This window comes from Gallinula chloropus, assembly GCF_964237585.1.
Source record: "Gallinula chloropus genome assembly, chromosome: 4".
NCBI lineage: Eukaryota > Metazoa > Chordata > Aves > Gruiformes > Rallidae > Gallinula > Gallinula chloropus.
In genome coordinates this window covers 20,540,256-20,562,329 of record NC_140088.1, presented here as the reverse complement: position 1 = coordinate 20,562,329, position 22,074 = coordinate 20,540,256, and the positions used below count along the sequence as shown (strand labels likewise).

At 45.7% G+C, this 22,074-nt stretch overlaps 1 protein-coding gene across 1 annotated transcript in view; it reads right to left on the bottom strand.

Moving 5' to 3' along the window:
- Nucleotides 1–6,762: 6,762 nt before the first annotated feature.
- The window catches only part of LRRC56 (leucine rich repeat containing 56), a gene marked incomplete at both ends in the record, with an annotated part of 67,727 nt that continues 52,415 nt past the window's right edge, over nucleotides 6,763–22,074 (bottom strand). The window contains 10 exons of the mRNA XM_084263122.1: nucleotides 6,763–6,844; nucleotides 6,928–7,008; nucleotides 7,751–8,114; nucleotides 10,762–10,941; nucleotides 11,340–11,361; nucleotides 13,011–13,075; nucleotides 14,495–14,695; nucleotides 16,790–16,967; nucleotides 21,037–21,234; nucleotides 21,659–21,755. Of these exons, the coding sequence (XP_084119248.1) occupies nucleotides 6,763–6,844; nucleotides 6,928–7,008; nucleotides 7,751–8,114; nucleotides 10,762–10,941; nucleotides 11,340–11,361; nucleotides 13,011–13,075; nucleotides 14,495–14,695; nucleotides 16,790–16,967; nucleotides 21,037–21,234; nucleotides 21,659–21,755 (1,468 nt within the window). The remainder of the gene's footprint in view (nucleotides 6,845–6,927; nucleotides 7,009–7,750; nucleotides 8,115–10,761; nucleotides 10,942–11,339; nucleotides 11,362–13,010; nucleotides 13,076–14,494; nucleotides 14,696–16,789; nucleotides 16,968–21,036; nucleotides 21,235–21,658; nucleotides 21,756–22,074) is intronic.

The window sequence follows — 22,074 nt, the reverse complement described above, 5'->3', positions numbered from 1 at the left end:
TGAGCTGCACACTGCAGCAGGTTTCTTCCTCTTTTCACCAAGCCCTTCCTCCTGAGGCAGATCTCCCGAAGACTTCCATCGCTCACACCCAGGGCAGTTTCATCTTTGCTTTCTCTCCCCCAAATCTGTCAGGGGTGTAGCTCCTTTACACAGCAGATGGTGCAGACACAGCTGCTTGTACCCTTGGTCAGTGCATGCCCTGACACAGCCGTGGTCCATGTGGGCTTCATCCGCCCAGGGCATGGCCAGGAGACAGCACAGGCTCAGCACTGTCCCCACAGGCAGCACGGCAGGGGCCAATGTGTTTTGGCTGGTGGGGAGAGAGGAGACACTGTATTACTTACCTTCAAGCCCCTGGCACAGCTCTGGATGTCCTCTAGGTTGTAAGTGATGCTGGTGACAGGAGCCCGCAGCAGCAAGGTGGCCCAGGGATGGAGACTGGACTGGGTTGGTACTTGCTGTTGGGGAAGAAGGGGCTGAATCCACCCACAGGGCAGCAGTAAGAATTTGGGTGTTGACTTTGCTTAGTTTGCACTGCTCTTACAGCAAGGTCCTGCCTGGGAGGTACCAGGAAGTCAACTGCTTGCAGGTGATGGACTGAGGTGGGTGAGAACCAGATGCAGGGCAGGGGAAGAAGGATGGAAGAGGAAAGGGTGGGGATTAAGGGAAAGAAATAGCAGAGATCTTTAACATAGCTGAGCTGGGAGGAGAAGCTGGAACTCAAGCCAGGCAAAGTCTAGAGACTGTTTGCAGCTCACAGCTACGGTCTCTGACAAAGATCATCTCTGTAAGATGTGCTGGGTTTGTGTGTAGCATCATCAGATGCCCTGTAGAACCACTGATGCCCTTTAGTGCCATGGCTTTCCAATGTCGAGGCAGGGGCTGGAGATGCTTTCTCTTACATTTTGTGGGCATTCCAGGTTTCCCAAGGAAATATTTCCCAATAAATCCAAGTTACATGTGATACAGCAAGCCACTGCCAGCACAGCGCATTTGGGGGCATCCTGCAAGGCCACCACGCTGGATGCTGGAGAAAGTAATAAAAGAACACGTTGAGCCCACTGCGCTCTGAACGCCTCCCAAACGGTCTGGAGCTGCTTGGGTTGGCTTCTGAACCTTTTTTTTTTTTTTAAAGTTAGGCTTGTGAGACTCTCTCCTTCCCTCTAGCGTCCATTTCGAGATGTTTCTCTTGCTCTTCAGCTACAAAAGGCGGCTTTGCGTGGCTGCGTTTGCAGCCACGTTCCTCCTCAGGCGCAGGTTTTACATTTATAAATGATTCTGCAACTCTTCATCCAGGAACCTGACACTTCATTTTCCTGGTTTATACCATGCCATGCGGGAGGCGCCCATTGCAAGGTTGTCATCCCCTGGCATGCTTAAAAAATTATCCTAATTACCCCCTTAATTTGAGCATGGTCACGCTGAGCTCCAGCTGGAGGTGTGCAGGCACCATAAAGCTTTTGATAGAAATAGGAAGAGGACGTGCTTGTGGCAAATGCCTTGTCTGAGGGACAGGTCAGAACAAAGCCCTGCTCATGCTGCCTGTGAAGGACCATACCACACCCACTTTCAGATCACAAGATTTGTCTGGAGGCTGTAGGAAACCAGTGAAGAGCTGAAAAACTACTCCACCGCTCCTAAGGCTTGACCAAGGCTATTGCTGCAAGGTTGTCGTTCGTCTGGTGACAGCAAGAGACCTTCCAGGCAGGATCTCCACTACCTGGGTTACCTCCCTTTCAGTTGGACTGGTTTCTAAAATCCAGCCAGCATTTCCCTCTTCAGGGATAGAGACGACAGACATGCTCCCTCTTTTGGGGACTGGGCAGCAAACCTGCCCTCCCAACTGTTACCTGCAGTGGGCCAGCTCTCCTCCTGCAGCCCCAGCACAGAGTCTTTGGTGGCATATTGAATTTGGCTCAGGACAAGCCCTTCTCACTGTCCCACAGCCACGCTGCCCTGCAGGTGCCTCCCTGGATGTTCCAAAAGCTTTGCAGGCCTGCTCAAGGAGACCATATACACTGAACACAAGGTGCACTGTCCCCAGCAGCCACATGCTCCCACGCCATCTCCACTCTTCTAGGCAGGTCCTTTCCCTCGGCCAGAAGAAGAAAGATGTTTACATTCATATTTCCAGTATCCCCCAGAGGAACTTCAGAGGAGCAAGATGCTGCCAACAATAACAACATGGCCAGGAAACTCTGGCATACAGGGAAATCTATTGCAGGGGAGGTTTCATTTCATTTGGCATTGGATAATAGCAATTGAGGCCATCTCAAACCTTGTTTTATTGATGGAGAGACTGGCACTGCTGGAGCATGAACTATCTGACTAATCATATCCCACAAGTGTCCATGTCCAACCACAGGTGTAGATACTGCCCCTGGCAATAAGCCCGTGGACATCAGGCTCTGAAGGTGGTGGCAAGCCAAGGAAGCGTGTATGAAGTGAACGTGAGCTGACCTGTTGTTTGTATTTGCAGAGGAGGTGTGTATGAGACTACCCTCCTGGATGTCTCCCGTACTACTTCTTCCTTGGCAGCCAAAGAAAGTATCTCCTCTTCATCTAGCAATGAAGATTAATGTGTTCCAAGCACAAAAAAAATCTGAAGCCTTCAACATGAGTAAGTAACAGCCTTGGTAACAAGCACAACAGCAGTGAGCTCTGTGCAAGAGATGGGCTGTGCATGTTGCTGTGATGGGGACACTGAACAGGGCTAGCCTGTCCCCAAATGGGAGGGACACAAAGGATCTCTGCAGAGCCAGGAGGTGCAGAACACAATCCAAGTCTGAGCAGGAGCCAGCTTAACTTGTCATGGCCCGTTTGTTTGGGTGGGATGCCATCCTGGACATGGTTCCTGCAGGAGAAGGAAGGATTTTTAGACACTGAAATAACTGGCTGCTAGCAACGCAGCTCCCCATTGCTGTCTCCAATTATTCTTTAAAGATCTGGCTTTCAGTATGCAGGGCAGCACCAACCAGTCCGGAAGAGCTGTTGTGGGACACCAGGTAGGTGATGCTGAGAGACCTCCTGGATGGATCATGCTGCTGCTAACTCTGAAACATCGTCACTTTGGGCCAGATCCCTTTGTTCCAAGCCCTAGTGCCCGCAGGAGAGCTGCCCCAGCTAACTGCTCCCTCCCATAGCAGCACAGATGAGACTGGCTCCCGGAAGGAAACTCTTCCCTGTGGTGCTGATTTATTAATAGGTGAGGGGGAATCAGTTCTCACCCCTCTCTCCTGCTTACACACTAGATAGCAGTTTGGCAGCTGGCAGTAAATGCCATTAAGGCAGCAAGATACTTAAGGGCATCAGCAGCTCCTGCCCATTACAAGGATGAGGACCCTGGCAACGTACACCCCAAGCTGGCTGTACCTAACTGGAAGCAAGGAGCCTACTGAGATCAATATTAATAGAGCCTGCAAAGGCAGGGATGGGAACAAATGATTTTGTCCACATTTAAGGGACTAATGCAGGATTTTAACAGAGGAAACAGCAACAAGAAAACTCATGATTAAACCCCTTGTATATTTCCCTTTTGGGCTAAGAGAATCAAATCCACGTGTCATGCCTGACATTTCCTAGTTAGCCTATTAAAGCCCTGGCTGGCTTTTGCATTTTCTAGATGAAAAGGGTGGAAAGTGGATGAGCAGCAGCTTTCCTTTGTGGATCTGTTACAGCTGCACAGATCTGATCTGCAATGGTCCTGTTTATTTTGCTTGTCCTGGAATCTTTGACAGAGAACAGAGCAGCAGCTCTGGGAAACCTTGGGGTGCACCCACTACTGGTAGAGAAGACTACTAGCTCTTCTTCCCAGTGTGGTCAGCCTGTGATCACCAGATTGCTCTCTTAACAAGACTCCCTGCTGCTCCACACATGACAGCTTGTCACTGGCTCTCATTACACACTTAGCTGCAGAGCACACACTCTTGTACCTACCACCCCTCAGGTCAGATTGCCTGGGAAGGATGCACTGAAGGTGGTACACAAGAAACTTGTGCCTGACAGAGCTGTCCACCAATGTTTGGTTCTGCTACCCACTAAGTGTTCATGCACTGAGAACTAATTGGTCTTCCTCCACTCCCTCTGCCAAAACCCTATTAACAAGATGCATGCATGATGGAGGGAAGTCAGATTCCTACTGGTGCCGCTGCTCTGCTGCCAAGTTGTTTTGTCTTCCTCTCTGCATGCGTGAACCCCATCTCTGTCCTGCTGGGTAACACAGCTGGAGATCCACCTCAGGAAAGCAATTCCCAAGAACTAAGCGTTGTCACTTTGCTGAACATGGGAGCATCCTTCTCTGGCCTCCTGCCCTGTGCTGTGGGCATGTGCTGAGCAGCGCAGCTCAAGGTAAGCACGCCTCCCAGATAAGCACGGGGCATCCCGCCTGCAAAGTCCATCTGAGACCAGAGATGCTTTCCTGCACATAACTCAGAGGTTCAAATGAGGGGAGTGGCATCAAGATGCTGCCCTGTGAGTATCCCAGGGCCCCCAGCATCGCTGCTTTCTGCTGCAGGACAGCACTCACACCAACCGCTTTAACCCCCAGGCCTTCCAGTCATCTCCAGACACTAAATCCTCACAGTAGCACTGCCAGGACCAGGGCACGTGGCTTCAAGTCCGTCTTACGTACCCATCCCCGCCGACACGCACCTGAGAGCGTGCTGGGTCACCAGCAGTGGGGTGACACCTTCTCCTGTCTGTACACACATGCTATGCCACTACATAGCCTGTGACTGCCTTGGTTAGGCTTCAGGGGGGACAGAGTTGGTTAGTAAGGGATGGGGTGGCTGTTTTGAAGGTCACACACTGCCCGCACCCCTGGGAGTTATCACCGAAAGGGAAGGTAAAACAGGAATCCCTGAGTTGAATGGTTTTGATGAAGTCCTCAGTGATTCTCACTTCCCACACATGAGGGCAGAGCTTTTTTTGGTTTCTGAAAGCCCTCTCCTCTACCACAAAGCAGTTCCTTGCCCCATGCACATACAGAGGCAAGCTGTGTTTGCTGCAAGACGAGCTGAGAGATGCTTTTGAGAGTACTTTCCAGATCCATACTCAGAATTTTGCATCTGCAGATGAACACGTGCAGACCCATCTTGTTGCCCCAGTTTCCATGCACAAAAACTTACTTATGCTTTTTTCCTCTGCCCCTTTGAAACCAAAGATGCAAATTGAGAAGGCGGCTTTGAATGTTTGGAGAAGACAGCCCTACCCATCACCCACTGATATGACCCTGGCCACAGAGAAGGGCCTGATTGTCACCAGTGCTGACTGCCAGTGAGGGCTGCAGACTTCAAGCACACAGGGAGGGTGCACAGCATTTCTGAAAACTATGCTGCCATTTTCTTCTTTTTTACAAGGTCAGATTTTTTTTTTTGGTGATGGTCATGGTCAGTGACACTGGAAGAAAGTCAATTTTAGGAGCCTGTTCAAGGACACAGGCACTGTTGTTGGGTGACATCTGATGGGAAATCCTGCCTGCATCCACAGTATTGCACAGAAATATATGCCACATAGTTTTCAATGATTTTTGATGGACGATTTCCTCTAGGACTTATCAAAACTGGAAAATAGCTTCAAGCTCCAGGCTCTTTTGTAGGAGAAAGTGGTGCACGTATCACCACACCACAATGAGACAAAGGTTTATGGCTTTCTCTATTCTTCCACTCCTCTAGATTAAACTGACCAGTAGAAAGAAGACATAAGCCAATTCATTAACTCATCATGTAATTACTGTTTTTAGCAACTGATTTAAAAATACACATCTAACATAGTAACTTAAACTGGAAAAAAAAAGTGTTGATGCTTGGTTTCAGGCTGCAACATCAATAAAGCTGTAAGGCACTGTCATTTGGGTCAGCATCTCACAGTCTGCAGTCTCTAAACCAGATGTTTTGAATCACACCCAAATATAAAGCAAATGCCTTATTGAAAAAACAGATTATTCCCTTACTTCCCTGCCTTGTCTTTGCTGCAGCATTAAAATTATTCAGTCATCAGAAACTGGGAAGCATATTTGATCTAAGAGAACTAGAAGTGGGATGCCTGACTCTAAAGGCACACCCACCTGCTTACAGAGGTCAGCTCTGCCAATGCAGTTCTGGTATGCGGTGTCTATACATGGGAAGCAGGAGAAATCCACCCAGGTTTGTTTGCTCCATAGCTACATGTTAATATTGGTACGAGCTGCCTGGTCACAGCATTTGTTCCAACAGCAATACAGGCAACAAGAACCTTGGACGCCTGCAAACGGGGTGAGCTCCCATGGGGCATCAGCTCTGAAGCCACCCAGACTTCCTGGGCTTCCCTCCCGTACAACCCACCCTGGTCAACACTTCCTCTCAAGGCCCTGGCTTCATCCCTTGCCTGTTAAACATCCAGGACTGCAAAAGATACGCTGTGGGGCTGCTGCTAGGTCTGGTGGCTGAGTGTGAGAGGGAAAGCCTGGCATTCCTCACTTCTTCCAGCCCACTGCACAAACCTCACGCTCCACGCTCTGCTTGGTTCCGTGTCCCTGAATGCTGTGGATGAGAGGAAATACGTTTAGACTTGTTCTGTTTCAGTGTGTGAAGCCTGCAAAAATAACCACATTTTTCTGTAATAAGAGGTTGATTAGCTCTTCTGTTATCAGCGGGGGCTCTTTAAAGAAAGCATTTCTGGACCAGCTGGAGCCTTAATTGAGGCAAATCATGTCATTTGTTTGAACTGCTCTACTCGCACAGCTCTGCGTTTAGCTTGTGGAAGAAGAAAGGTGGCACTGATCCTTCAAGACTGTGCTGTGTTCGTGGCTCTAACACACACTGCCACCTGGATATCTTCTACGATGAGGAACTTCTGTTCTGAGATGCTGTTGAGGAAGTGGGTCTGTCTGGCAATGACTGCAGCATGGCCCTGGCAGTCAGGGGCCAAGTAGTGCTCATTAGCCCAAACCTCTCCAAGTCCTTTGTGGATGAATGGACAGCTGCCTGGTGGTGGTTGATCACTCCAGGAGGGCTCTCATCCACGATGGGCCTGAGGAAAAAGGGGAAACACTGGTGAAATTGCACTCTGGGTCTGACTATCTGCATTCTCCCCACCGACTTTGCCACCTCCTGCTCTGAAAATTGAACCAAAAGCTGCCAGGCCTGGGAGCAGCACAAGGCACACCAGCTGCCCACACAGGGCATACGCCCTCTGCCTCTACAGCTCTATACTGACTGTGTTAACTTCAAAACCAAGGTGTCATGTCACAACTCCTCAGTTTCATTTCTTCAAAGCAGCAACACGATGCTAATGTTACAGTAAGTGGATTCAGAAATAACTGTGTTTTGGTGCATGTGATGCTTATATAATGCCTACTTTATTTTCCAAAGCTCTTTCTAACATGAATTAATGGAAATTTCAAGAGGAAAAAAATCAGAGAAGTGGATGTCAGGAACTTGTCCCAGGGTTTACCCAAGGAGAGCATCACTGCAAAGAGTTCTGCAACAGACATGGGTATCAGCCCTGTGTGGGGAACATGGGAACGGAGCTGTACGAACAATGGAAAATTGTGGGATATTATTCAAGAAAATACAAAATTTCAAATGCTCAAGCTATAAGGAATATGAAAAAGTCTTTCATTTAGCATTAAACATCAAAAGTAAATGTCAGCACAAGTACAGAACAGGCAGGAGACTCCAGAGACAACGCAGAACTCTGCTTTTTCCTGCTGTGAAGTCCCTTCTGTTTTCCCCAGACACACTGCAGGCAGCGCTGCTGGCAGCACACGTACCTGACTTTTGTTGATCCAGCAGCTGCTGGTTCTGAAATAGGCCTTTGCCAGCCGGTGGCCCCAGCAGGCTGGCGCTGCCCTCGGGATCCAGAGGCAGCCGGCTCGCTGTGCTCATTCCGGACAGCAAGTTCCTTGCCCAGAGGGCAGGCTGAAGTTTCTTGATGAGCCCTTGACTGGCATTGCTGTATCCACTGCCTGTCCTCTTGGCTTGGTATTGTTAGGCCTCTTACCCTGTGGTTCCTCATTTTCCAGGGTCTTGCTACAACACCCATTACAGCTGCAGGTGAAGGGCTTTTTGGAGGGAATGGAATCAGATAATGGTTCAGGTTGGAGGACATCACACCTTTCTCAGCCTGTGATGAATCTGAAACAGAAGGGAGGAAGCACAGTGATGTGCCAGTTCATCTTACTCCTAAATGACTGACCAGCTGAGCAGAAGGTTTCAGAGAATGGTGTGTGATGGAGCTGGGTGAGCAGATGTGTCTCAGGGCACACAACAATGCTGGCCTTGTTGAACTTCTTCCTCTGATAATTGGGGGTTTGGGTTACTCAGCAGCCTCCCTGCCAATACTGCTGGTGATGTGCCAAGCACTGAAACTGTTCATGGGCTGTGCACAGCCCAAGAGGGACAGCCCAGCCCAGCACACCCATCCTCTGTTCTCAGGCAGGATCATACCCACACCATTTCTGACCCATGTTTGATCTGACTTGTTTTAAATATCCAAGGACCCCACCCAGTGATCTGAAATTCAAGGTGCAGGAATTATCACAGAGGAGTGGATCCATCGTTTTTTTTAATTTATTTTTTTACAGAGGCAGAGGTGTAAAAATAAGACCTTGAGATTAGCCTTAAAATTACAGAAAGCACCACACTGCTAAGGACAATATTGCACTACATGCAGGACTACTATCTGGCTGTTCATACTTTAGCCCATGCAATCCTCAGGTGCAACACACAGAGAAGAAAAATCTTCTTGTTGATTTATGAATATATCATGCATGCATACACGCTTAAAAGCATGCTATATATAGCAGGGATCCAATTGCTCTTGGCTATTAAAAGAACCAATGGTATCTAAGTGGCTGATGTGCAAGGTCCAGGGCAGGAACACAATCTAAAGAATGTGCCACCAAAACCCAGGCCCAGAAAGTTCAGCTTTATAACTCCTAATTGATGGGAATGTATTTTACTGCTTAAGTAACCACATAAAGCTGATAAAAGTTTTTACTGAACAGTTTCCATCATTCTAAATGCTTTAAAAATGCCTAAACTTCATAGGCCTTTTTATTTCAGAGTGTAAAGACACTCTGAAAGCCTGCTATGTCTGACTCAAGAGCCTGAAATAACATTTGATGTCTTCCAAAGAGTGTGGATATATGGACTGGATGCAGCCAACACTTTTACTTAAGAGCAGTTTTGTTCAGATGACTTGCTCTTTCCTGGGCAGGATGTTTTCTAGCACCAAGTTCTTCTGTGGGAAAATCACGGTGGGTGGGACAAACTTTGGGAGATGAATGCTGAGGCATTTAAATACCTCTCCAAGTCTTGACACGGTCTCAAGTGTTGAAGTGTATTTTTAACCACCTTCCTGAATAAAGTCTATCAGTTGCTAAAGCTTTTTTTAATGTACTTGCTCTGCAAAACACATGTCTATTGGTGACAATGGGCTAAGGCTACCATCTTGGTGATTATCTGAATCTTGGTTATTCTGGCCAGCTGCTCATGATTTGGGCTCTGGGTTGTCGGCTCCCTTCCCCACCGCCCAGGTAATGCTGGATTTCGAACCACATGTCAATCTTGTAACCAAATCACAAGTCTGGTTAGAAGGTGGACAGATCTGTGAACCATTCACTTCTATATTCCTGTAGGGCATGACATCAGTACGCTGTGAGATGTCTGGGGCACTGTCTATTCAATCTAAAAAAGATTATAACATAACAAATCATACTCAATCGAAAGAAATCATATTAAATCTAAAAAAAGAGAGATCAGATTAAATTTAAAGAGACCATAAGATCATAACCTAAGACTTCTGAGGTCACTGGACAATAGGCTATTCCTTTAGATTTTTCCAAACAGGTTCTGTTCTTACAAAGGAGGTATTGTTTACATTACTGCTAATACACAGAGGCTTTGAATAGTTTAATGGTACTTCTGTTTTTTCCCCAAAATATATATTTACAAATTTTAATCGATCAAATTTTGCCCTTGCAAGAAATGTAAAATTCAAACTCCTATGCCAGTATTTATTGAGGCAAAATAAAGTGATTGTTAAAAATACAAATAGATTAAAGTTGTACTTTTCTAAGCTCCTCTACTCAACATTTATTTGGAATAATGCTGATATTATTATTTGCATCAATATTATGAACATTTCTAATATTCTTAAATACGATATTCAACAATAAGTGAAGAGTGGGAATTCTGCTTTCATTCATGTAAATGCAATTCCAGAGAGGTCTTTGGCTTTGCTCCTTAGTAGAAGAGCACGTCTCATTTTTAAACTCTTTACTGAATGTGTCACTTTGGTTGCATATCTTTCCAGAATTTCCAATTGGCCAGTTAAACCTTAATCATTAGCTCAGCCATTGTTTCCATCAGTGCCAAATGGGGAAAAATATAGCTCAGTTGGAACAAGCTGAGTGTTTTAGACTCACCTGGCACTGCCATAAATTAATGACACAAGGTAAAAGAGAGAGGCACATCCCACATCCTTCCACTAGACTTGATGCTAAGCTCGTGTAAGATCAGCTTTGTTCCTCTTAATTCTATGGATCCATACCGAAATACATCAACTGGTGGTCAACACAGGTGACCACCATGTCTTGGTTAAAAACTGGAATAGATACTTAGGGCCTGGCTCTGCAATGATAGTTCCAAATTCCTTCCCTACAGCGGCAAAGCCAGATTTCATAGGACTTTGCAGCTACTAATGCACCTGTTTACAAACACTTGGTAGCACGTGCCACTGCCTGATGCTAACCTTTCTCCAGAGATTTAGGTCCAGTACCTGAGGAAGACTGGGAGAGAGAAGACTGGCAAGAAGAATCAAGAGAAGATCTTTCAATAAGATCCTCATCACAGGTTTCCCTCAAATCATCTTCACGGCTGTCAGTCAGGCTGCAGTCTCCACCCTCTTCCTCATTACTAAGAGTTAGCTTCAGTGCTTGGGCAGCCTCTTCTTGCTGATCTGTTTGCAGGCTCCTGGACAACATAAAGTATCATAGCTTTAGCTAGTCTTTGAGCTGTGAATCTACAGCCAGCCAAGTGCAGCTCGCCATGGCTGTGCAGGCAAACACACGGACAGTAGATTTGGTCACCCACCATGATTTCTCACTTCCCTGAAGATACAGAACAGCATTCTAAACAGATCACCCATCTAAGCTGCCAGTTTCTCATTACCTGAAAGTATCCCAGAAGTTAATCAAGTGAAACAGGGCAGATTTGAAATACTAGACAGTGAAGTAAGCTGAGTGAGCCAAAGCTATTTCTACTTCCAAAACAACCATTATCTGTGGATGAGGTGGGGAATCTTGGCACGGCGTTATTTTCTTTTCAGCCTTTCATTTGCTTAGGCCAATGTCATACTTGCCTCATCCACTTTCACTGTCTGGAGGTAGACACTGGCAGGGTCAGGAATGCCTTACCAGTTATGGAAAGTCATTTCCTTGCTCTCGCTGAGCAAGCAAGCCCACTCTGCCCATGCTGGTCTTTCTCCTGCTCTAGAGGGAAGGCGTAGCTTTCCCTGGGTTTCTTCTGCCTTGCCCACCCAGCAGATGCTCCAGCAGGGAGGACTGATGTTAGGACTGCCACCACAGGGACAGGAAAGCAGAAGGCCAAGCCTGGCCTCTGAAACTGCCACCATGTGCCCAAGAGTTTATTTTATTACTAGAGCAGAAAGCAAACACTAGTTTTACCACACAACAAGATTTTTCCCATGGTCTTACCACCTGTGCTGCTGTCTCTGGACTCTCAGTTCAGAGAATACATTTTCTTGGTGCTGATCTCCTCTCCCAGAGCCATGAGGGTTTTCCATCCTCAGACCATGCAGTTTCAAAGGGGTCACTGCAGATGGCTGCAATATGACAAGTTATCATGATAACTTCTGCTTCTAGATTGTGGATTTTAGAAGGCATCAAAGTTTGCTGTTTCTGAGTTTTTGGATCTCTCTCCCTCACCATTTTCTTCTCTTCAGTTTTAAGAAGCCCCACACCCCAGGTGTGCGCACTGTTACAGAGGGAGGAACCCAGTGTGGCAGTATCAAAAGTATTGATGTATATCTCGCTGGTGTATAACCCTCTAGCATCTATGCCAGTAAGCATATGAGGAACATGCTGTGTCCTTCAACAGACAACCAGTGTCTCTTTCCACATCCCAGTTTATAACACACAGTAATTCATACAAATATACAAATTTGTTTGAGGAAACCTTCCACTGCTCGGACAGTGGCAGCAGAGAGACAAGGGAGGGACATGTTTTCTTCCACTGGTGGTTTAACATGTCTAAGGGATATGGTTTAGGCATAAGACAGGAATGGTTGGACTCAGTGACTTTAAAGGTCTTTTCCAACCTAGTGATTCTGTGATTCTGTTGTCAGCATTAAGAGAGGCTGCTGGCAGCACAGCGATGCCAGTGTCCTGTGCATGCTGTGTCCCTGATTTATCAAAACCTGTTTAAATATATGCACATGCATCTGTGCTCTGTTGAACTTCAGGGTCCAAGAAAGCTAACAGGACTAGCCAGGCTGCACCCCCTTACACACACAGGTATCCTCTCACTAAGTTACTGCTGCGATGAGCAGGTTGGGCTGCAGAGCCAGGGTACCACCCCCATGCCAAGAGGAACAAACTTTGACTTTGTTTAGTCAACAAGAACGACCTTGCAGCATTAGTTATCTGTCTATTTATGCCAACAGCAAAGAAACACGGCTGAGAAAACTCCTTTGCTCAACAGCTGTTGCAGAAATACCATCAAATTTTGCAATCCTGCCTGGCATTGTGCTCAACCAGGATGATAGGAAATGCAATGGCAGCAGCTGAGACATGATTTTCATGTGTTCCTTTACAGCTGATGCCTGTACATGGGCACCATTGTAACAGCAGGGCAAGAGACTCTGTCCTCCTCAAGGCCAGTTGCATGCTAGGGGGCTTTTGGGCTACAGAAGACAGCGGGCCACCACAAGCCACTGTGGGAACTTGTTTATCCCAGGATTTATGGGGGTCACCAGGCACAAATATAAAGTATTCAAGAAAAACGTACACCTAGCTTTTGTCTCCTTGCACAAAGGGCCTTGGTGGGGTTCCCACATATAACCTGGCCAAGTCCTAAGAAAAAAGGAAAAAAGAAAACATTTTACTTCAGTGTTTAACAAAAGGTGCTGTCTTTGAAATCAGCCAACATTGTTTCCCACAGACAGGAGGATGCAATATTTCGTGGCACAGGTTCACACCATCACCTGGCATGGCCAGAGACTGCTGCTAAGAGGCAGCTTCCCTGTTTCTACCAGTCTCCTTCTGCTCCTGCCCTGTGCTGGTGCAAACATTTGTGTGGCCACATGACAAGTCAGACCAGGGAACAGATCCAGATTAAAACTAAATATGGGGGTTTTGTTGTTTTACTGGGTTATTTTTCAGCTGGATTTTGTTCAGAATCGGGTTCCCCATGTGGCTATAGAGATGCTTCTGCCAAAACAAGAAACAAGGCAGCGAAGGGGCAGGAAGAAACAGAGAACATCAAGTGAAACTGTCTCTATCAGCTACCTAAAAGTGCATGTGAAATTATGGTCTCGTTCCCTGGCAAGCTGTATGCAGTTTCCATGTACTTTTCCAAATCAGCATTCAGCTCAGATGGCACTGCACTGCTTCATAATTCTGAGTCCTACCTACATCAAGGAACTGAGACGGGGCTGGTATCTGTGAGAAGCAGCCCACAGTGCTGTGAAAACAAACATCACCTCCCCATCTAATCTGCACTCTACAGGCAGAGGGGTTGCACTTTCAAGGTCTTTCCAGGACCCAGGAAAGGACGCCTTGGGAATTGCCAAATATTGTACCAGGAGTGAACTCCCCTTTCATCCAGCTGTCCCCAAAAGCTGCTGACTTCTCAGTATTTCCAGGTGGCCAAGGCATGAAGGGCAGTGATATGCCTGTAGATCAAGTATGTAAAGTCAAGGAACTGATCCCTCGTGCTGAGGGACCCACCCCTGGAAACCAAAAAGAAAATGCTCCTTGATAGCAGCGATGCTGCTGCAGTATGAGTCTGCAGTACCCACAGTTTGAGCACATGATCCAATGGGGAGTAAGTGAGCATCATCATGTCTTTCTAGAGGACTACCATGGGCCACATTCCTATGACTGAACAGCATGTACCATATGTGACTTAAGTGAGCCCCAGCTGGCTGATGTGTAATCTAAAGGACTGAGCAGGACAGCAGACAGCAACTTCAGCAAGGGAGCACCACTGTGGTATGGGGCTGCTGAGCAGGACAGCAGCACGTGATGCATGGGGGTGAGGGGCTGGGGAGGGGGAAGCCCAGATGACTTGCACCTTCTGCTCCTGGGGAAAATAAAGGAAAGCCCACACTGCAGCAGGCGAGTCCCGTGGATGAAAACATATGCTGTACCTGATGTAGCAGCGGCATGGGTGGGTGGTATTCAAAGCACCCAGGCTTTCATCAGCAATAATTACATTCAGAAGGAGGTGGAGGTGTGGGAAAGAACAGGATTAAAAAAAACATACATTACCATGTGTCAGATCACTGGAGTTGTCTTCTGGGAACAGCTCAGCAGATGCAGTGGGATCTGGAAGAGGACAGCCACCATACAACAGGTGGGCATTGCCAAATCTCCTTGTATTAGCTGACCACTGTGCTGCTCTAGGTCTGGAAGTTGCTGGGGGTCTTGGGACAAATCCAGACTGTGTTGCTACTGCCCCAAGATAGGGATCTAAGAAAGAGGTTTTACTACTGTAAGCACAGTCGTGCAAGGCTTCAAACAACACCATCACTGTATGCTGCCAGTACAGTGGCTGCTGCTGCACACTTGTAGTGGTGGGAGACAGGAAGATCTGTCACTGCAGCTACAAGAAACATGCTGGAGACAGTGGGCTTCCACAGTAGCTGTCTTCTGCAGACTACAAAACCTGGGGACCCCCAAGGAAACCAAAGCACCTTCCCACCCTCCTCCTGTTTCTGGGCACCAGGGACAGGCTGTTGGCTGAGGATGGGTCAGGAAGGGCTCTGTGCTCACTACCTGCCTCTGACTGCCCCACAGGTGACCCTGGATGTGTCCAGGGCTCTGCTACTTTCCCTGCCTGCTTTCCCAGGGTAAGAGGAAGCTACCCCTAATTTGCTGCCCACCTGTCTGCAAGAGAATCACTGCAGGCTTGCCACAGGCACTGTCCAAGCCCCAGTCTTAAAATACATTGCTTAAATGACCAGGCACAACACAGATTATGATGGCCTCCTTACCAGAGCTGTTAGTCAATCAGGGCAAATCATGTACTACTCCAAACCAGGAGTTATGGACATCTGGGAAGAGCAGCAGTAATAGACTTCCCCCCCGCCTCCCCCAGTACTGCCTCAGAGACAGACACTTCTCTACCACAGAAAGAAAGGCAAAACCTGAGTATTTGTAATGCTACAGGGCAGTGTGGAATACACAAAAGCTAGCAGACAAAAAGGCAGACAGAGCCTTGTCCTGTTACCTGCCCCACTGCTGGCTGTCCTGGGAGCACAGTGCAGCTGTAAGACTGCAATGTGCAGCCAACAACCCACAGGAAAGCGAATTTCATTTTGCTGCCTTGATGAATAGCAGGCTTTGTAAAGTGTTGAGTATCTACCAGCTCCACAGTGGGGCAATTGGCTCTGCAATAATATGGCCATTTCCTTAAGAGCTGAGTATTAGGGACCCTTAAAACATCTTGGACATCATTGTTAATGCAAACCCATAAAACACACCGTGTGTGTAAAGTACCTGAGTCAACATTACTATAGGAAAGAAAAAAATATGGGGATGTCTGAACCTGACCTCATCAGTTCGGAGCTGAAGGCAAGTCTGGTTACACTACGAAAGAATAATGTGAACCCACAGTCTGTGCTCTGTCCCTACTGTTTCTGCTGGCCCACTTTGTTAACTAGTTTTCTGAACGATAGCTGATGCTGCACGTTGCCAAAGCAGGATCGCCGAGGGATCAGATTTTAATGGATGTTTTCCCCTACCATAACTACTATTGCAACCGATGATTTGGACCCACAGGGATTAAATAAATGACGAACGTCTGTACTTATTCCTCAACAAGCTAAATTTTTAATGGAGTACAGTTGGCAGGCAAACCACAACTGGGAGGGCTGGGAATCCAACTGCACTGCCCACACTAATGGGAAGCAACGGGAGCAGTTATAGGAAATATTTCTAATATTTAATGGTATGTGGTAAAGTGCATGTAGCATGATACGTAAAAGCATGGACATCTGAACTATAACCAAGGCTACAGACAAGAGGACAACAGATTTCTTTTCAAACCATTTACTCTCTACTAATGAATGTAATGGACTTAATCACAAAGTCAAAGAAAATTGAACAGATCTATTATGAGACCGTACAACCTCTGTTGCTAGGATGTTGCTACCACTGAGGAGTGGTCACCAAATTGCCTTTTGGAGTAAGAAATCCTGCTACATCCACACTACACACCATTGACCGCTACCGTAGAATGGGCTGTGAACAGCTGTTCAAACATTCTTTTCCGAGCTTTGCTTCCTACCGTCATGCAGAATGAATGCTAAATAGAGATTCCCAGGAACTGCTGGATTTGCCTGATGCTCTAGAAGTCGCCCGCATTTTTCTCATCTTGATGCCCAGCTAAGGACAGCTTTCCTCTAAATCTGCACTGTGTTGAATTCCAGCTTCCTCACTTCCTAAGTGAACGAGACGACATCCTTTGTACCTTTGTTATAATTAAATGTTGGCTTGCTCTTAATCTTTCTTTTTCATACATTACAACCTGAAAAATGAACCCCAGTAGGAAACCTGACATACCTAACCATGAAATGTCTCCAGCTAAATCACCTTCCTTGATGGTTTCCTTGATGATTAGCCAATCCTCATGCATCTTCTTGGAAGGAAGGAGAGCGGTCTGACTTGCTGGTATTTCATCCAAATACTCCAAGTGGGGAATGAGTTTTTTTACTTCAGCTCTGTAATTATAATCTGGTTCCTGGAGAAATTGAGAAAGTGGTAACTCGAGCAGTTTATTTAACAGACTCTTCTACCAGCAGCACAGCAGTGTTCAATTTGTGTGACTACCATACAACTTCAAACACCTTCTACAAGGCAAAACTATTCACCCCATTCGACAGAAATACATACAGACAGGAGTTCAATTTCACTGTGCTTTCTCCTCATATAATTTTTACACAAATTGATCATGTGAACACATGCCCCTGACCAAAAGGCTCCTTTGTTGCTCACCCACTGCTGCCTTTGGCATTTGTCACGTTATGTGTAATGTTCAAAAGCATAGGAGGTCACTGTTGCCTGCGGAAAGCCTGAGCACCCCCTCAGCCTTCAGCCAGCATCTCTCCCTGCTCTTGTGATCTGCTGGTTGCTGCATCAATATTCAAGTGATAGGAAGTCTTGAAAACATGTTGTAAGTGTTGCTACATCTGCTGATGGAAAAAGAAAAAGCGTTTCCATGGATTGTGTTTTTAGACACACCCATATACCAGCTACAGCGAATGAACGGCACTGATTTTCTGGGGCAGTCTTCAGGGGTTCACTGTGAAGCAATGGCTTACTTCAAAGTATGTTTTCTTCTGCAACAGGCTGTGTCCAGGTGCACAGAAGGCTAAAACAGATTGCACTTGGGTTTCTTTTTTATGTGCTGGAAAAACAATGTGAATGCTCCCAAGGGATATGGACTCAGTGTGACAGCCATGGGGGAAGGATGCAGCAAGGATGCAGATGCCTTCTACACATGTGTGTGGAGTTGACATAATATAAAATGATTCATGAGCACTAATGGTCTCCAGTGCCTGGAGATCTCTAAGCATCAAGGCCAACCCAGAACAGTTACAACTGCGCTCTGAGTACATTGTAAATTGGGCTGTTTTGATGGATCCCAGTGGTAAAAAGATACCTTCATGTGGCACCTTCATCTCTGGGAAAACTTAGCAATATCTCAAGGCTGACTGGGTCATGCTGCTTTGCAATGGGAATATTTTTTGGTTAAAATAATCTCAGATTACAAAACACAGCAAACAGCGATGACTACCTATTCTACTTAAAGGAAGTATACAGCAAGAGTGCACTGCTAGTGGCAGAATCTGGACAGCCACTTACAAATCAACTGCTTTACCCAGATAAACGTTGCACTTTCCAAGACACTGCATGCAATATTAGAAACCCCCACAAACCCAAGTTTTCATTCAACACAGAGCTGTTCCAAACAGAAATCCTTCTGAGGGCCCTGGCTGCTCCCTGCGTGCGCACCATGCAGCACTGAGGCTAGCAGCAGGAACTCACCAAATAAAGCCTGCTTGCTGTTAAAAGGCAGACACTGAATTTCTCTAACCAAGCCTTTAATCTTAATTTAGAAAATGAGTCAACCAATCACTGTGCGACCCTGTAAGCACATGTACTCTGAACAGTGTCTGGGCTACAGCCAACTTCCAGCCATGTCCTGTTGGAGAGAAGCATCATGTTACACTCATGTTACATTACTGCGAGGGAGGCCGTAGAATTTATCATCAGGTTGCTGCTCTTGGTTTAGATAACAGGGGACGATGAGCTCATCTGAAAATCAAATTACAGAGAGCAAGCAGGCCATCTGAAGAAAGAGCAGTAAATTTAGCTGGAGCATTCTGCAGATTAAAAGTAAATAAATAGGAGAGGCTTTTACGGAGCTGTAGCAAGGGCCAGACTACAAGAAGGAGCGTGAGGAATTAGAGCTGGCCGTGTAGGGCATGCCAAAGTAAACCCACATCTACTCCTTTCTATATTTAAGGTGACTTTTCTATGCCCTGAAGAAATGCAACCATCATCAGTTGAAAGCATGACAGTGACAAAGCCCACGGAGAAGGTCTTGGAAGTCAAGGGCAGGGCCGGCTTTGTAACCACCCCAGGATTGAGCAGCTTCCCAGTGCAGACACTGGGTGGGAGGCAACAGTGAATTTACAGCCTGTCTCTGTTACATCTCAGTGTAAAACACCATCCTGCAGGCTCCCTCACTAAATTCTGTTTGGCATCTGAACACAACTACTTTCACGGGAGTAGCGACAGCCATCCAGCATGGAGAAGAGCAGTAGGGCACACCACCACATACTGCTCCTCTTTGAACTCCCATCAATAACACAGCAGCATCCCAAGGACTCATCTGAACAAACCAAGGGCAATCTGACATTTCCCTATTACAAGTATATTTAAGGACTGAGGATGCCAAATGAAAACCACATCCTGCAAAAAGACCACTTCCGTTGAGCAGGAATGACAAGGCAGTAGAAACAACAAGGGAGTAGGAACAGACCTTCTATGCTGCTTTCTTCCTATTTTCATGGTAGGAAGCTATGATAAGGAAGTGTTAGAAGTTATATTTGTGGGAGTGAAAGAGTAAATAGGCACGCTTTGTCCCTCACAAGCAGGCAGTGCTTCCTTACTGTAGGAATATGGTTATTCCCTCTCATGACTGCATCTCCCAGAAGGGAGAAATATTGATGGAGAAATGATTTTGGTTATAAATAGCTACAGGTGTGGTCCCTGCAATGTACTTCCATCGGTTCAGAACAGAAAGGCAAGTGTATTTTCCTCTGGATTCCAGAGAGAAAAATGACGATAGCTAAAGCACCACCTTCTGTGGCTCCTTTTACTGAGGGATACGATCAAGCCACAATCACATCTGAAAAACGCTAATAACTCATGTATCTAAGAAGTGTGAAGATTTAAAATGCACATATCTAGCACATGATTGAGTTTTAGTGACAGCATCTCAGTTTTCAAGTCTAAATGCAAGACAAATATCAAATTCAATCTTCTATGCAAATTAACTGCCTGGGTAGGATCACTTTGAAAAGCAAAGTGAAGCTACGGAACATGGCACGGTGGAGTCACAGCACCAGCTCTGGCTCTGCTTCCTAACCTCCACGTTAGCAAGGGCTTAGATAAGGTTCTAACCTCATCCTTAGTGAGTGCTGTGTACTGCATACCTATGAGTGTGTGCATAGCCCTGTGATCTTCCAAAAGACGTGGATTGCACGCTGGCCATAAACTGTCATCTGATGATAGGCGTTGGACATTATGTGACCAAAATGAGGAAGTCTTATTTGACCAAGTTTTTTAAACTGTAATTTTCTTCCAGTTACCTTTGCAGTACATGTCAAGATGCTTGGTTTTTTTTTAATCCAAACATTTTTCTTTGAAACAGGGGCAAGTAAAAGAGAGTAATACAGATCTGAGACTGTTAATGTAGAATTAGATCTCCCTTATTTTTCTTGTTGAGTGCCCTGAAACTCAAAGCAGATCATGTGTTACTGTGTTTTCATTTTTGTGACACAGAGGATCTCATGCCCTTGACAAAATACCACTGCAGGAATGAATTTATCATTTCAGTACGTAAGAGGTGAATCACTGTATTTTGTATCTTCAGTTTTTGCTGAAGGACTTTTTGATAATTTAATTTTAATCCTTCAGGGGAAAGGGCAACAAACAGTTCCTACAATGCAGATTTTCATAATTATCTCAAGCATCATTTTTGATTAACTTTTCACTGCAGTGGTTCTGGAGCACTTGCTGTTGGACTGGAGAACCTCCAAAAGAAATGCAAAACCCCAAAGACAGATATCTAGTTGAGACATTGCAACTGACATCTTGTAAGAAAAATACTGGCTACTTTCCAGTCTGCTGTGAGATCCCTACAGGCTAGAAGGATCCATACAGCTGTGGTCCATGCTCTCCTTGGTCTCCCTTTAAGATGCCTGCTTGTACTGCAGGCTGGAGAAGACAGAACAGTTGTATGGATCAGAACAGCAGATTTCTATTTTAATCTCATTGTCACAGCTAAGAAGGAACACATTGCTAGGAAACAGGCCTGAGTCTTTACTAGCACTCCTTGTGCTCATATTGAGACAATACCCATGAGAGGACAAAATCAGCAAAAATGAAAGATGGAAAATGCATCCTGTTATCATCACTCAGAATGACACAATTGGAAGACATGAAAATATTTCGTTTCCAACTCAAACTAAAAAAGCACTGTCAAAAATTAGCATGATTTGTGCAAATCAAGTCCTCACCTCCGCAGATTCTGCATTTGGCTTCAGACAAATAAAGTTGCCCTCCACTGTCAGGCGGCTCAGCTTGCCACAAAGTCCCAGGTACTGCATCTGGTTGATGTCCTCAATATTGTTCCCTTCTAGGTCCAAAACCTCAAGGTGATCCAACCAGGTCAGCTGGCTCAGGTCAGAGATATTGTTATAGGCTATGTAGAGCTCCTATGTAGAGAAAAAGTAAACAAAATAAATATGTAAACCACAGACTTGCTTGCACACATAATTCACAAGCTTTGCAAAATACTTTCTAATACTTGAAATATTACATGGTACAGCATGAAATTAGCTTGGAAGTGAACATTTCTCAAGTGTGGCTGTTGCCACCTTAAATAACCAGGGCTAATAGGGCAATGAATACTATGCTGCATTAGGCATTTTCAGGATCAGACCTGAATTTTGAATCTCATTAAGAAAAAATACACTGTAATAACTTTTAAATTAACACATACAATCCAAGGTTTCCAACCAAAGTGCTTTAGAAAAACAAAGGGCAAAAAGAGAACAAAAAGACTACAAATGAAGAGAAAAATACTAACTGAAGATAGTTTTGACATTGTCAACACAATTTTGACACATCCACACTTACTTTGAGAGAGCTGCAGGCCGAGATCCCATGTAAATCTGAGAGACCACAGCGAACCATCCACAGGACATGGAGATGGGACAATGTGGTTCCAAGATCCCTTATAAAAGAAAGAATTCAAGCTCTACTAGAATGGATGAAGTAACTCAAGACTTGCTTTCTTTTTCCTAAGACTAGATCACTGCTGCTTCCTTTGAGTTTCACATTGCTTACATGAAATGTCATTAAAATGTTCACCTTCAAAGGCAGAGGATAAAATTATGCCCCTCTCTACCTGTCTGTCTCACAGACATCTTTGTTCTTGCATAGCATGTCACCCAGTTCAGTTTGATTAAGATCCTGCCAAGAGCTACATCATGGTAATTCTGTCATAAATCACAGGCAATTGCTAAGAATTAAGTGAGGTTTTCTTATGCTGG